At 44.3% G+C, this 14,743-nt stretch overlaps 1 protein-coding gene across 1 annotated transcript in view; it reads left to right on the top strand.

Annotated features, from left to right (window-relative positions):
* Window positions 1-5,801, top strand: part of DCUN1D3 (defective in cullin neddylation 1 domain containing 3) — a 42,782-nt gene extending 36,981 nt beyond the window's left edge. Inside the window, exon 3 of the mRNA XM_083153250.1 lies at window positions 3,287-5,801. Coding sequence (XP_083009376.1) covers window positions 3,287-3,767 — 481 coding nt within the window. The 3' untranslated portion in view covers window positions 3,768-5,801. The remainder of the gene's footprint in view (window positions 1-3,286) is intronic.
* Window positions 5,802-14,743: the final 8,942 nt, after the last annotated feature.

Raw genomic sequence — 14,743 nt, 5'->3', positions numbered from 1 at the left:
TTGCTGATAAGTTCATTTGGTACTTATGTATTATCTGGGCTCCCATGTTAAATGCACCCCATTTTTTCATACCCCTACTATCCAACTACGCATGGAGTTGATTTTATATAGTGTGGCGAGCGCAGCGAGCCACCGTGCCCGAAGCGTGGTGAGCGCAGCGAGCCCCGCGAGGGGACTCGGTCTCATAAGAAAAACGGGAGCCCAGATATTACATAAGTACCGTTCATTTAATGCGGTTTTCATTGGCTGGTGTTTTAAAAGACTTCTATAAAACTTCAAAGTAAATGTGTACTTCTGTCTAGTTCAGTAGTTTGAAATTATTTCTGTTTGATATATGCAGGGAGCTGTCACTGCAATAACATGTGCACAACCTTTGATATGCTTGTAAAAAGGTGAGGCGTTAATATCCTACCGTTATGATGGTGGTGGGAAGTAAACTTTAAAGAACTTTTTATAAAGGGAATTCCACTTTGTAGACAGGAGAGCTACATTTTAGTTGTAATCGTTTGCGTAGACATTGTGACTTGGCTCTATTGCTTATGCTTGTTGGGATGGCTAAACTGGTAGTCGATGCTGGTAATCTGTGGGGTAACCTGTATTGATGGCAAGGGTAATCCAAAAGTAGCCTGCCTCTTTATGGGGGTATTGATATCAACCCACCATTATTCAGTTGTGGTCATTTTCGCCGTAGTTGTTTTTCACCAATGCCTTTTCGCTTTTATTTTTTTATAATGGCCAAAAAGGCACCTGTGAAACATGCAGTGAAGACGGCTGCAATTTCGCTAAATGTTCACCTATATTTACCAATCCCCTTTATTTTCGGCACTGCCAAATTTTTTGCCTAAGTGAAAAATCTGCAGTCCAAATGCCCTATTCAATTGGACTGCCGAAAAAAAATCTGTACTAATTGAATGCCCTTTGTGTTTATTTTTTCCTTTTTATTATGGCCCAACAGCAGTACTAATACATTTCAAGTTTGTTTTTAAAAACATTCAATACCTAAGTAAAAATCTGTTTAGGAAATCACCCCATTACCACCTAGTGAAACCGACAATAGGTAACAGGGTGAATAGGGATTTTTTTTTTTCTTCTTACAATTAAAGGAAGGCAAAGTATGTACTGGCTATATTAAACTTTTCTTAAATGCGATTTCCTCGGTGTCTGTAACATGTAACGTACTTTCGCTTGTAGACTGTCCAATCTGATTAGATATGCAACTTGCCTCCTTTAAGACTTTTCCTGTTGCTCTGCTCCAACAAAACGTTCCCTCTGGCCAGTTTCACATGTACATGGCCAATTAGGTTATCTAGAAGAGCGGTCAGGCACTTGGGCTGAGTTGCCGGGTTATGTAGGGTACACACCAGAACGATCATGATCGTGAGCAGATCTTGAGACGATCATATGATGGTCGCACAATCTGTTGGAGAACACGATCTGATCACGATCTGTACCCAGTTAAAGGGATCGTTTTCAAATCCTGACTGCAGCAGGTAGGATCTGCAAAATGACCAAACGACCAGCGGGGACGAGCATCTGATCGGAATCTGATCTAAAACATGCTCTTATTTACATACAATCGGTCAAGCTTGTATCGAAATTGGGGGGATTGAGGCCATATCGTTCTGGTGTGAACCCAGCATTAAACCGTATTTGTTATTCTGGTTGGAAGGTACCCTGCACTACAGCCTATAGTGGTCCCCTTCCAATCCAGTTTACTGGCATTCTCATTCATTGCTGTATCTGTTTTGGCCAATTTGCTATTGTCACAAGCTATATAGTGTATGGTGTAGAAGTAACCAGTTTAAGGTAATTTTGCAAGCAGTGTCCATTTCAATTATAATAACTGTTATGGGTACACACAGGAGACTAATTATTTTCCTGCTGAACAGTGAAAATGACTTTCATTGATCAGTACACACTGACACTTTCTTGACATTTGGGCCCTTATTCAGATATGATCGCAGTACAAATTTGTTCTCAAAATGGGAAAAACCATGTGCACTGCAGGTGGGGCCGATGTAACGTGCAGAGAGATTTAAATATGGGTGGGGTGTGTTGAAACTGAAATCTAAATTGCAGTTTAAAAATAATACAGCAATTATTTACCCTTTACCAAAACAAAATAACTCACACAAATTTAACTCTCTGCACATGTTACATCTGCCCCACCTGCAGTGCACATGGTTTTGCCATTTTAAGAAAAAATTAGTACTGCGATGACTTCTGAAGAAGTGCCTTGATTTAGTATAGGCACAACTAACAGAGCTGGCTCTAGCTAATTTGATGCCCTAGGCAAGATTATAGCACTGTCGTTAGTTCCTCCCTTGGCCCATTACTCCTTATTTACATTACACCACACAGTATTCTCATTTATACATGTTATGCCACACAGTAGTGCACCTTATACCCCTTATACCCATACTACCACACAGTAATAGTGACCCTTATACACATTGTGTGGCACATTACTAATGTCCTTATACAAATAATGCCACACAGTAAAGCCACTTACACAATTATTACTACTCAAACCTTCCCCCCCCCCCCCCCCATTGGCCATTTATGTTACTGCCCCCTGTACCTTCACTGTTTCTGCGCACCACACTGACTGACACTCCTGCTGACTCTGTTGTATGAGCTGCATGCCGCCTAGGCTATGGCTGCATAGCAATCATCACTTCTGTATGTTTTGAAATGGGTGACTTATACTGTGTAACTACAGTAAGGCCTAGTGCCCACGGAAGCTTTGTCTGCCAATACGGGGCCTATTTGTGATCTCCTCAGTCTACCTGCAATATATCTGGTGACACAGCATGGGCAAATTAAAACTGCATGATCTTACAGCAGAAAAATAGAGTACTATGGGATAAATGTAATTGGGTGCGAGAAGCCGGAGGGGGAAGGCGTTCGTTCTATTTTTTAAAGCTGCAAACATAAGGCAAAACGAGGTGTGTATGCCCTGTAAATGATTGCCCCTTAGAAAATACAGCCATTCTCACATAAACTCCCGCACACCCAGCTTCTTGCACTCTATTTACCCCTATATTTGGCAAATCGAGTTTCTCATCTACCATTGTTTGCTTATACTGCGTTAAATACCATTTTTGGTCCTGAGGATAGGGGCCTTTAGCAACCCTGAAATGTTCACCTTTTAATTGTGGTGATGTATTAATGCTATTCAGAAGTGCTGTAAATTTTTGCAAGTTTCCACTTTAAATTTTTTTTTATTGTAGATCCTATTGTCTTATAAGATTTATTTTCCTTTTTTTCTTTCCTCCACATGCAGGAGGGAGTTCTTTGAAGGATGTGAGGCAATAAATGCAGACAGCCTCGAAGGAATTTGCACCCAATTTCCCAGCCTCTTAATTGAAGCCAAGCAGGAAGACAAATTTAAGGATCTTTATCGCTTCACATTTCAATTTGGCCTGGACTCCGAAGAAGGGCAGCGATCACTTCACCGGGATATAGCCATTGCCCTCTGGAAGTTGGTGTTCACACAAAACAAACCCCTCATTTTGGACGAGTGGTTAGACTTCCTAATTGAGAACCCCTCAGGAATCAAGGGAATCTCCCGGGACACATGGAACATGTTCCTAAACTTTACTCAGGTGATTGGACCCGACCTCAGCAACTACAGCGAAGACGAGGCATGGCCGAGTCTCTTTGATACCTTTGTGGAATGGGAAATGGAGAGAAGGAAAAAGGAAGAAACCAAATGTATTAGATCTTCATGCACAGACCAACTGAGCGCAGATGAACAGACTTAGCACAGTTTGAGCTTTCGATCCGGTTAACCTTCATTAAATATAGACTCTGGACTTCCCCTGGAAATTTAATGGAGAATACTTTTTTTTTTTTTTTTAGTTTATTTTACACCTTTTTCTGCCTTGTATTTGTAAGGGCTCTAAATGCTGGTAACATATTTCAGGCACTTTCTTACCGTATTTTTTTTTTTATTTTTTTTTTGTTTTTTTACAGTGCCAGGAAGTGTTTTACCTTTATATTTCAGGTTTAACTGGCTCTAATTAAATTAATGAATGCTTGGAAGAACGAGGGGAGAATGGGAGGGCAGATGTGATCATTTTATTTAATTTAAACCCTATTGATGTGTTGGGTATGGGATGTGGGGGAGGGGGATCGTGGGTTGCAGAACAATGCATTGTGGGACACCTGGCAGCTGGTTGGTAACAACTCTGCTTGTTGCCAGGTCCTGCATCCTTTTTTTTTAAATGTTCTTTTATAATATTAGTCCAGTTCAGTGCCAAAGAGGCCTGCAACACATTGTATGCCAATCTGGCAAATGAGGAAAAAAAACACAAAATTCCAATTCTTACTGAGCGTTCCAGGGTCGTGCTCGTTTCCTAGATCCTGTGTTGGTCAGGGCAGTTGCGTACTGTGTGTAGTGGTGTTTACATTGTGGAATTTTAAGATTTGTGAAGCTGTTCAGTGGGGTTTAGTAAAGGAGCATATTTTCTCTCAAAAAGCTATATCGGAGCATTAATCATATGTGCATTAACTCCTGTTCATAACACAACTGCAACAACAACAAAAAAAGTAAAAGAAAAATGTTATGGTTTTTCTATTAAAATCCATGTATTCTTGTTAACTGAATTGCTGCAGTGCGTTGGAAGTTTAGAACAATTTTCATCCACCTGTTTTTAATTTAATTTATTTTTTATTCAGCACTAAGTAACTTTGATGCCCTGTGTCTTGGATCTGGCAGAACAGTAGGATGGAGTTAACAGACCTATATTCTAGGACCAGTGGGTGCATTTTAACCTACAATGATTCCTTCTGAGATTTGTTTCTTCTTCCCAAAGCAGACTATTTAAAAATGTATTTAAAAAATGTTTTATGTTGCCGTGTGCTTAATACTGTAATCTGCTTACTGCACTTTGCCCCTTTTGCTCTCCCACGTTGTGCATTCAGATAGGGCGCAGGAGCCAGTTACGTTTCTTTTGCAGTAGTATCTTTTCATTGCAGTAGTAACTTTTTATTGAACTGTATTACTTAAGCTGGGAACACACTATATGATATTTCGGATGATATTACTCCACAATGACCATCAATTATAGTGTGTACCCCTCACATCTTCCCAGTTGGATAAATTGAGTTGTCACTCCGTCACAATTGTATGTGCTGCTTGCCAAGATGGCATTTCCTTTAGCCAACTTAAAAGTTAATTCAGTTGGCACCTTGTGCCCAATTTAGGTTTACAGCAGGCATGCACACTCCATTAAAAAAAAAAGAGCTAAACAAAGTCCTCAGCAGGGTTGCCACTGGGTCACTGTTGATTTTTCCTTAACTTAATCTGTACCCAGCCTTACACAGGGTATTTTGTAGCATTCATCCAAATGTATCGCTCCACAAAAACTCCTCCAACTTGGAAGACCAGTGGTCAGAATATAGACGCCGTCATTCCAATGGAGGAAATCCCGACATTGGTCAGGTATGCACAACTACACTAACTCGCTAGTGCCTAACTCCTACTCCCCGCTGTCTAAATTAATCATCCCACCCCCAGATACTTACGTTCAGCATACTGGTAGTCAGAATTCCAGTCTCCCGGAGGTAGTTGTGATGCCAACGCTGGTATTCCTACTGCTTGGATGCTGAACGCAACGTGCTGTGGAAGCTACGGAGTCTGATGGTTGATAACGATCCCTGAAACAAGGACCAGAGAAAAAGTTTTTAAAAAAAAGCCAGATCCCAGAGATGCAGTAAAATCTGTAACGTCACATTTTATATGCTTAGTTCACACAGCAACATAAAAACAAAAAATAAAAATGTTGGTCTCGAGAGCTGTTGTTTCTGATCACTTTGTACAGTATAATGACTAATGCTACACGGTGCTAACTGATCACAGGGAAAGCTAGTTGTAGGCAATGAATACAGCTCATGAAAACTGAGAAGAGTGGAGAGTTAATGGGCATTAAAGTACTACTGCTACCACCTATCTTTGCCATTGGATCATGGTGTAAAGATTGTTACTCTAGTTAGCTATGGCTTAATGTTGTGGGTTTTTGGCCAAAAGTTGCATATACGTGTATTAAAACTATGCGCATAGGACATAACTGCATTTTACAACTCATGCATGCACACACAGGTTTGTAAATGCACACGAAAAGCCCTCTTCTTTAAATGTCTCTACATATGTTGGCCTACAGCAGGGGTGGGGGAACCTTTTTATCTCTAGCTGTTGTTGAACTAAGGATCCCAGCATGCCCTCTAACAGTTTTAGCATGGCCAAATAGCAAAACTGTAGCAAGGCATGCTGGGATGTGTTCAACAACAGCTGGAGGGCAACAGGTTTCCCATCCCTGGCCTACATTTTGGCTTTAGATCCTCTATTTATGTCAATCCACAGAAAGCAGTCTGAAAATATATTATATTCTTGTTGCACCTATAAATATATTATATTATTGCTGCACTGTTCACAAAGAGAAGGTTGGCTTTAATGAGGTACTTTCCTAGCTGCATCAGCTGTAGCGGGACACTTGCATTATTTCAGGAATGGCAGTTTTTCTTTATAGAAGTGGTCTGCACTTGGCATAGCTCAGAGAGGGTGAGTTGTCTTATTCTTCTCTCCTGGGGGCAGAGCTCATAGAGGGGGTATTGGCTGTAATGAGGCACACTCCTGGGGTGTAGAGCTCATAGAGGGGGTGTTGCCTGTAATGAGGCACTCTCCAGGGGGCAGAGCCCAGAGCGGGTAGTTGGCTTTAATTGGGCACTGTTCTGTAGCCAGAGCTCATAGAGGGGGAGTTGGCTGGAATGGGGCTCTCTCTCTCTTGGCGGCAGAGCTCAGGAAGGGGGAGTTGGCTGGAGTGGGGCTCTCTCCTGGGGGCAGAGCTCAGAGAGGGGGAGTTGGCTGTAATTGGGTGTTCTCCTGTAATTGTGCAACAGCTGTACTTATGTTTCTTTTTATAGGTAAAATATTGCCAAATCAAATCGAATTTTTTTTTATTTAGAATACCTGTTGTTAAATGGTAGAGCTTCAAATAGCCATGTGTCATTTTCCATCAGCTTTGATTTCTGATTAATTATAACTAATTAGCTGATTGCGCTGTCTGTAGCAGAGTCTGCAGCCAGTGAGTCTGTCTATGATTGGGATCAATAACTAAATAGCTCCGTTAGCAGCATTATGTGCTGCAGAAGATGTATTAATAACCTCCTCTGCACAGCAACACCTCTCCTGGTATATATATATATATATATGTGCAGTACTATCCACTTTCCCACAGCAGCCACCTGCCAGTAAAAGCCTGCATTAGTACCGATTCATCAGCAATGTAAATAAGGATGTATTGCTCTGATTTACCTCCTATAGAGAAATGTTTCTATGTTTGCACAGGGAAGTGAATAAACCTTGCTTGTCAAATATGTGTATATATGTACGTACGTGTGTGAATGCCTGCAAAATATATATATTTCTCTTTGAATGCATGACCCCACCTTAAATTTACAGAGCAAAACAGATTTATTTCTGATGCCTGTTTCCCTTTAAGTGCAGTCCTTTGCAGTATATGTGTTTTATATTCTAAGCCAGGCATTCCCCGCCTCGATCCACAGTGCCGGTTTTAATGATATCCAGGCTTGAGCACAGGAGACTTAATTAGTACCTGAGTTTTGATTTAACCCATACCTCCCAACATTGGTGGCAGTGGAGGAGGGACATGAGCAGCACGCACCTGAAGTTAGGGGACTTGTCTTACGTCCTAGGCACCCCCGTGAGGTCATGCCCCCATTTTCACCACTATTGGGGGCATGGCCAGCACTGAGAGCTGCTGGCCATGCCCCCCCCCCCCCCTCCTCTCTCCCACAGGCCAGTCTTGGGAAGTACATTAGACCAGCCCAAAAAAAAGTAAACAGCACGATCCTGCAAAAATCGGGACAGTTGGCAGGTATGTTTAACCATCGGTGCTGAAGCTTTGATATCGCTAAAACCTGCATTGCGGATACCATTAAATTCTATAAATTGCATTTTACCCTTGTAGGCACTGTGCTGTCAACATAGTTCCATTGATCTCCTGTTTGGCAACATGATTGTCAAGTTCCTTAAATGCATCCTATATCAGAATCCATTTATTTATTGTTCTAAAAATCTCTTCTATAATAGCCCAGAACTGTCAATCTGTTAGTCTGTGAACAACGCTGGGCGGAGTTACTCTATAGTGATAGATCTGGGCAGTGCAGTGCACTCTCTTCCCCCAAACATTACAGAGTCGCTTCCTGAAGGAGCAGAGGAGGGATGACCCCCTGCAGCAGCAAACTTATAGTGTACGGCAGGAGCCGGGTGCACTGTAGTAAAGAAACAGAAAATAGCCTACAATTCCCAGCAGCCCTTGCTGCAGTGAGCTGAAGTTTACTTTGTTGCCTCACTACTGTGTGGGGCAGCCCAGGCCCAGTGGAGTAAAATGATGGGAATCAGGAGCTCAGGGGGTAGGTTACCTCAGCCCACCCCCTGTTAGGCTCTCAAGTGTTTTAAAATCCCAACAGTGCAGCCAAAGGTCTGAAAAGGGGGCGGAGCTACACAGCACTGTACTGTATATTGTACAGTCAGTGCCAGGCCAGCAACCAGCATGAGCAGGGTAGGAGACCTCCAGCACCAGCCTGAGCCACATTAAATGGTGAGTTTTGACTCATGGCAGAGGCACTGTGTGTGTCTGCATACTTGACTGTATGAATGTGTGCATATGTATGTTTAGGTGTTTGAAAATATGTGTGTGAAAGTAAAGGTACTTGTGTATTATCACGGCGCCCGATTTCATCTAAATCGCATACGATATTGCATTCGATTTTGCGGCCGATTTTTTTTGGCCGATTCGATCTGCGAAACGATTTTTCGGCTGATTTTCGGCCATTTACTGCCGATTTGCATGTTATTCCATCCTTGCACACCCCCAGGTACTATGCGATGGTATGCGATGTGATTTTCGTGAAAATGCCCCTGATTGTACAATTAAATATCGCATAGCATTGGATGCCAGCAAATGGCATGCGATGCGATGTGATTCGCAATGTTAAATGCACCCCCATTGTTAACGCCACCCCCACTATCAACGCCAACCCGAAGCATGGCGAGCGGCGGTGGTACGCATCCTCCGACCTTTTCATACCCCCACTATCCACATCGGCGGGGAGTTGATTGTAGATAGTGTGGCAAGCGCAGCGAGCCCCGCGGATTACTTTACATGAGCCCACGCTTCGGGCTCGGTGGCTTGCTGCGCTCGCCAAACTATCTAAAATCAACTCCACGCCGACGTGGATAGTGGGGGTATGAAAAGGTCGAAAGGAAGCGTACCACCGACCCTCGCTGCGCTCGCCACGCTTCGGGTTGGCGTTGATAGTGGGGGTGGTGTTGACAATGGGGGTGCATTTAACATTGTAAGCACCCATCAGGGTGATTGTACAATTACAAATCGAATCGCTTTACATGCATCGCATGCAATGCTATACGATGGAAATTGGGGGTGTACAACGTGTGCAATGATGGAGCAGCATGCAAATCGGCCGGAAAAAGTGAAAATCGGCCGCAAAATCGCATCCGATTTTTGCATGCGATTTGCGGCCGATTTCGTGGGCGCCTGATAATACACAAGTACCAAAGTAAATGTGCATCTACCCTCCTGCCCCACTGCTGACGGCACATCATCTACCCTCCTGCCCCACTGATGGCACATCATGCTCCCTTCACTACAGCCCTCAGGAAGAAAGTGTTGCAATCTGTCCATGATCGCTGTGTGTTTACAATCTGCTTCTATTGGATACTCACATTTCATTTACCAGGCCTTGTAGGCCACTATATTGCATTAGCTACAATGCAGAATTAGTTCTCAGTATCCCGTCTGATGATTGTTAAGTCTGAATTGCCAGTCAGCCTGATGGCGTTACAGCCTGATGCCAGTTTGTGCTTTTGGTCCCAGTGCTACTCACCTGCTGAGGTTGGTATCAGGGAGATACCTGCAGTTTGAGCTTGAAGTTCACCTTTTAATCTGATTGTGGCACTGACTGCATTATGCAGGACTCTGTAGCAGAGGAATATTCTACAATGCAGGAAGCAGGCTGTTAAGGTGCGCACACACACTATGTGATATTTTAAAGATATCTCTCATTTTGGCCCTTCTGAGTGATATAATTTCAAAAATCAATTGCCCAGCTTATACGCTATGAGCAATGCGCACTCCCACAGGTAGTTAGCAACCTCATTAACACCCTCCAATCCCACCTCTGTACATGCAGCTCAATTTGACTATTGTCAACGACTGCATGTATGGAGCGGGGAACCAATGATGTCACTGAAGGACATTGTTCAATGTGTATTCAATGTGTATGCACTATATTGTTTGGCTAGGAGTACAAGAGTACTATATAGCTCATGGAGTGAATAGTCTAGTGCAGTGGTTCCCAACTCTGGTCCTCAAGTACCCTCAACAGTTCACATTTTCCAGGTCACCGGTGGATTATTAAAATGTGAATGTTGGTGATACACAGGGCACCTGCTGGGTGACTTGGAAAACCTGAACTGTTAGGAACTTGAGGATTGAGGTTGGGAACCACTGGTCTAGTGTGTACGTATCTTTCTAAAGAAATGGTAAGATTTGTATAGCTCCTAAGTTTTGTTCTGTCCTGATCCTATAGGCTGTGGCCATTAATGTGCCTTAAAGCCTAAGAGGTCCGTGCCCTAAATATTAAGAATATGGTGCAAACTAGCCTATCTAATGTTTCTTGGGTACTACCTTCGTCATTGACAATGAATCAACAATGTACTTCTGCCTGTATCCTGTCCCAAAACAACTGCGAGCCCAATAAGAATCTGATCAATGTATACTATACAGTATGTCAACATTCAAACAATGGTCCCATTGTAGCAGCAGTGCGTGCTAATTGGACATAATTGTATCATTATTGCATTGTTTCAGCGAGAAATGTCTTGCTGCTTCCAGTCTTTATACTAGAACAGTAATGGGCCCCACACACAGCACAATTTTCAGGCATTTTCTGAGCGATTTTACTAAATCACTCAGAAAATGCCTGAAAATGCATGTAAATCGCTGTGTGTATAGCCCACACAGCGATTTACATGCGCGCACCCGCCGTTCTGAATCTGCACAAGATTCAGAACGGACCTGCCCGTCAATCAAGAGCAGTCGCTCAGAAGCTCCTGCTCATATGTGGCCTCGGACGTGAGCAGGGCCTTCTGAGCGACGCTGGATGCCGCCCTGATGTCCCACAACGCCGCCCCACCTGACACACCGGAAAGTGTGAGAAGCAGTCATCCCTAGCTAGTAGACCGCTTGTATGATGGACTGACAGCACTAGCCATGGGCAGAGAACACAGCTGGTGATGGTAGCGCTATTCAGTTATCGTGGGAAGCAGGGACAATAAGAAGTTGGTTGCACAGATGTGGGCATCCTATGGCGGTCAGCTGCTGTGATGTTCATTTTCTTTTTTGTTTATCTCCATCTACCCTGGGATACTGCATTATATGAACAGACCTGCTCTTATGTGGAGTTGGATCAGAGCAGCACAGTTGCCGTGGTCCTGAGATATTCAGTCACATGGCCTATTAATTTTACCTGACCCACATTGCATACAATGCAGGACGGCTCTGGGCCATACAAGCATAGGTGACCTGTGAAACGCCAAATACAGGTTGAGTATCCCTTATCCAAAATGCTCGGGATCAGAAGAATTTTGGATAATGGATTATTACGTATTTCAGAATATTTTTATATTGCAATGAGGTATCTTGCATTTATGTTGTACAAACACAAGAAATACACACAAATATATTTTATTTGTGCATAAAACAAGGTTTAAAAACCTAAAACAAAGGGGTTTTTTTTTCACACCACCCCTAGGCCAAAAGTTTCTTATGGTTAAATTTAGAACAAAAAAAATATTTGATATATCTAGGGTGTTCTGATTCATAAAAGCTTGGGAACCACTGCAGTAAGGTCATGATAAGCTTTCTTGGGGATACAAATTGAACACACATTGTACTGGTGCGTCAAGATGTAGCTGGTTTTTGCTCTTGACCTAAAGTTTTTGTGTTGTGGTTCACATCGATGTATGGTGTTCAGCTACCGGGCCGGGTGATGGAGCAGCAGCGCTGGGGTCTAATAGACCCCCTGCACTGCTGCCCTGTCACTGACACACAGTCAGTGTAAAAAAAATAGAATGAAATAATAAAGATTTAAAAAGAAGTAAGGCTGTATAATGCAACCCCTCTCTAAGGCCGAAAAAACGGAGCTTCCTGGCTTAGAGGCAGGGAGGAGCCTGGCTGTCTGGGAGGCAGAAAGAAGTTTAACCTTTCTGGTGCTGGAATGCTCTCTCACCGCTCCACTACCCAGTGTTAGCACTGTGGCCTCTAACATGTCCCGAAGAATAAAAGTGTATGCGTGGTAAATGGGGGTAGGGTGCAAGCCAGGAGGAGTAGTGGCATATCAGGGTACCTCCAATAAGTTTGAGTCTGGGTAAATAGTACTCACTCCTCCCCATCTTGGCACCGCGCTGTGTACCTTTACATAAAATGGTCCGCTCAGTATAAATGTTTGGCTGGGGATCCTGCACTTCTACAGGGAGTGAGAGAATACTTATAATGCAGACATGTCCACAAATCATTGTACTCCAGCGCTTCTCAAACTCAGCCCTCAGGACCCCACACAGTTCACATTTTCCAGGTTACCCAACAGGTGCACTCATTACTCACTGACACATTTTTAAAAATTCACAGGTGGAGCTAATTATTTCACTTGATTCTGTAAGGAGACCTGCAAAACATGCACTGTGTGGGGTCCTGAGGACCGACTTTGAGAACCTGTGTTGTACTGTATGCAATGAAACCTATTGTTGGAGAGGTCTGATCAGATTGTGTGGGGAGGATATTAACTGTTGCACATATGAAATACATAGTATACCTGCACAGACTAAGGCATCACTATGTCCTGCCAAACCTGTCTGGACTTTCCCTGCATCTGCCATCCGGGCAGCAGAGACATTGACAAAATGACACTATTGTAAAAAGGTAGGGTTTGAATTCTTTATGCATTTTTTTTTCTGAATGACCAGTTCCTCCCCTTGTATCATTGTGCAGCCAGCAAGGTGTTGGCGGAATATCAGCACTTCATTCTTGGAGAATTTGTGCCCGGTGCATATTAAATATTTTTGGTGAGTTTCTACCAGACTTGTGTTTGTAGATTTTTATCTTCACATTGACTCATATCAGATGTTTTTACATGAGCTTTTATGCTAGAATATTGTCCTGTTCTTTACACACCCCATAGAAATAATGTTCTAAGGCCAGGCTACCCATACTATACCCCAGTTACGAGTAATGCAGGGTACACACCACGACAACCCTCTCACGATGCACATTGTGAGCGAGTCGTCAGTGTCTCGTCTGACCCGCTCACGGTGACGCGGGGGGGGCACGATCCGCTCACGATGTGCACCGTGAGCGGGTCCGATCCAATGGCGACCCGCACCCGGCAGTATGGTCGTTATTCAGATCCTACCTGCAGCAGGTAGGATCTGAATAACGACCGACCCGCGGGACCGCGCATCGGATCGGTATCGGTCCACACCAGGACAGAAAAGGGCCCAATCACCACACAATCTACATCCAATTGGTCGGAATTGGATCTAGATTGAGGGGATCGGGCTCTAGTCGTCCTGGTGTGTACCCAGCATTAGAGGTTCCATAGTTTTACACAACTGTTGCTGCTGCGTTTGACCACAAATGGGCAATTATTTCCACAAAGACTATGAGAAAGCTTTATCCTAACTTCTAAGGAAGGTGAGTAAAGATGTTATCTAGGATCTGATTGGATGGTATAAAGGCCCCCATACACTAGGGCGACTTGTCCTAAGGACAAGTCAGCCCCGATTTACCCTGAGCTTCCCTGGCAGCTCCCCGGGGGAGCTTGATAACATTTGGCACTTGATGTGCCATATTTTACATGTGATAAATCAGTTGCGATGTATCACATGAAAAATCCGGGGAGCTGCAGACAGGGGGGGGGGGAGCGGCAGGATGGGAGTGGGGACCGGCTGGGGGAGTGACAGGAGCAGGCTGGGGGCGGGGTCCGGTCCACCTGTAGGTGCAGGCTGTAATCTGTATTGTGCACTGGGAGAGCCTCAGCCTCTTCAGATGTAGCGGCGCTGCGGCAGGTAGGGTCAGGAGCGGAGACTGCAGATGCAGAGAGACCGGGTGCGCGGCGCGAGAATAGAAAGAAATCCCATTCAAAGGACTGGGCGGCCGCTGATTGGCTGAGAACTCAGCCAATCAGCGGCCGCCCAGTCTTTTGAATAGGATGGTTTCTATTCTCCCGCTGCTCTGCGGTCCACACGGCGAGCGGGAGAATAGAAACCATCCTATTCAAAAGACTGGGCGGCCGCTGATTGGCTGAGTTCTCAGCCAATCTGCGGCCGCCCAGTCCTTTGAATGGGATTTCTTTCTATCCTCGCGCCGCGCACCCGGTCTCTCTGCATCTGCGGTCCCCGCTCCTGACCCTGCCTGCCGCAGCGCCGCTACATCTGAAGAGGCTGAGGCTCTCCCAGTGCACAATACAGATTACAGCCTGCACCTACAGGTACCCAGGACCGGACCCTGCCCCCAGCCTGCTCCTGTCACTCCCCCGGACGGCTGCACATGATTAATCTTATGTGCAGACCGTCCGACATCCGGATCTGATGTACACGGGACCGCACATCGGATCAGATGGGATGTCATACACTACG

Source organism: Crinia signifera, chromosome 7 (genome assembly GCF_055691185.1).
Source record: "Crinia signifera chromosome 7, ASM5569118v1, whole genome shotgun sequence".
Classification (NCBI taxonomy): Eukaryota; Metazoa; Chordata; class Amphibia; order Anura; family Myobatrachidae; genus Crinia; species Crinia signifera.
The sequence above is the reverse complement of the archived record's forward strand: the minus strand, read 5'-3'. Positions and strand labels throughout refer to the sequence as shown.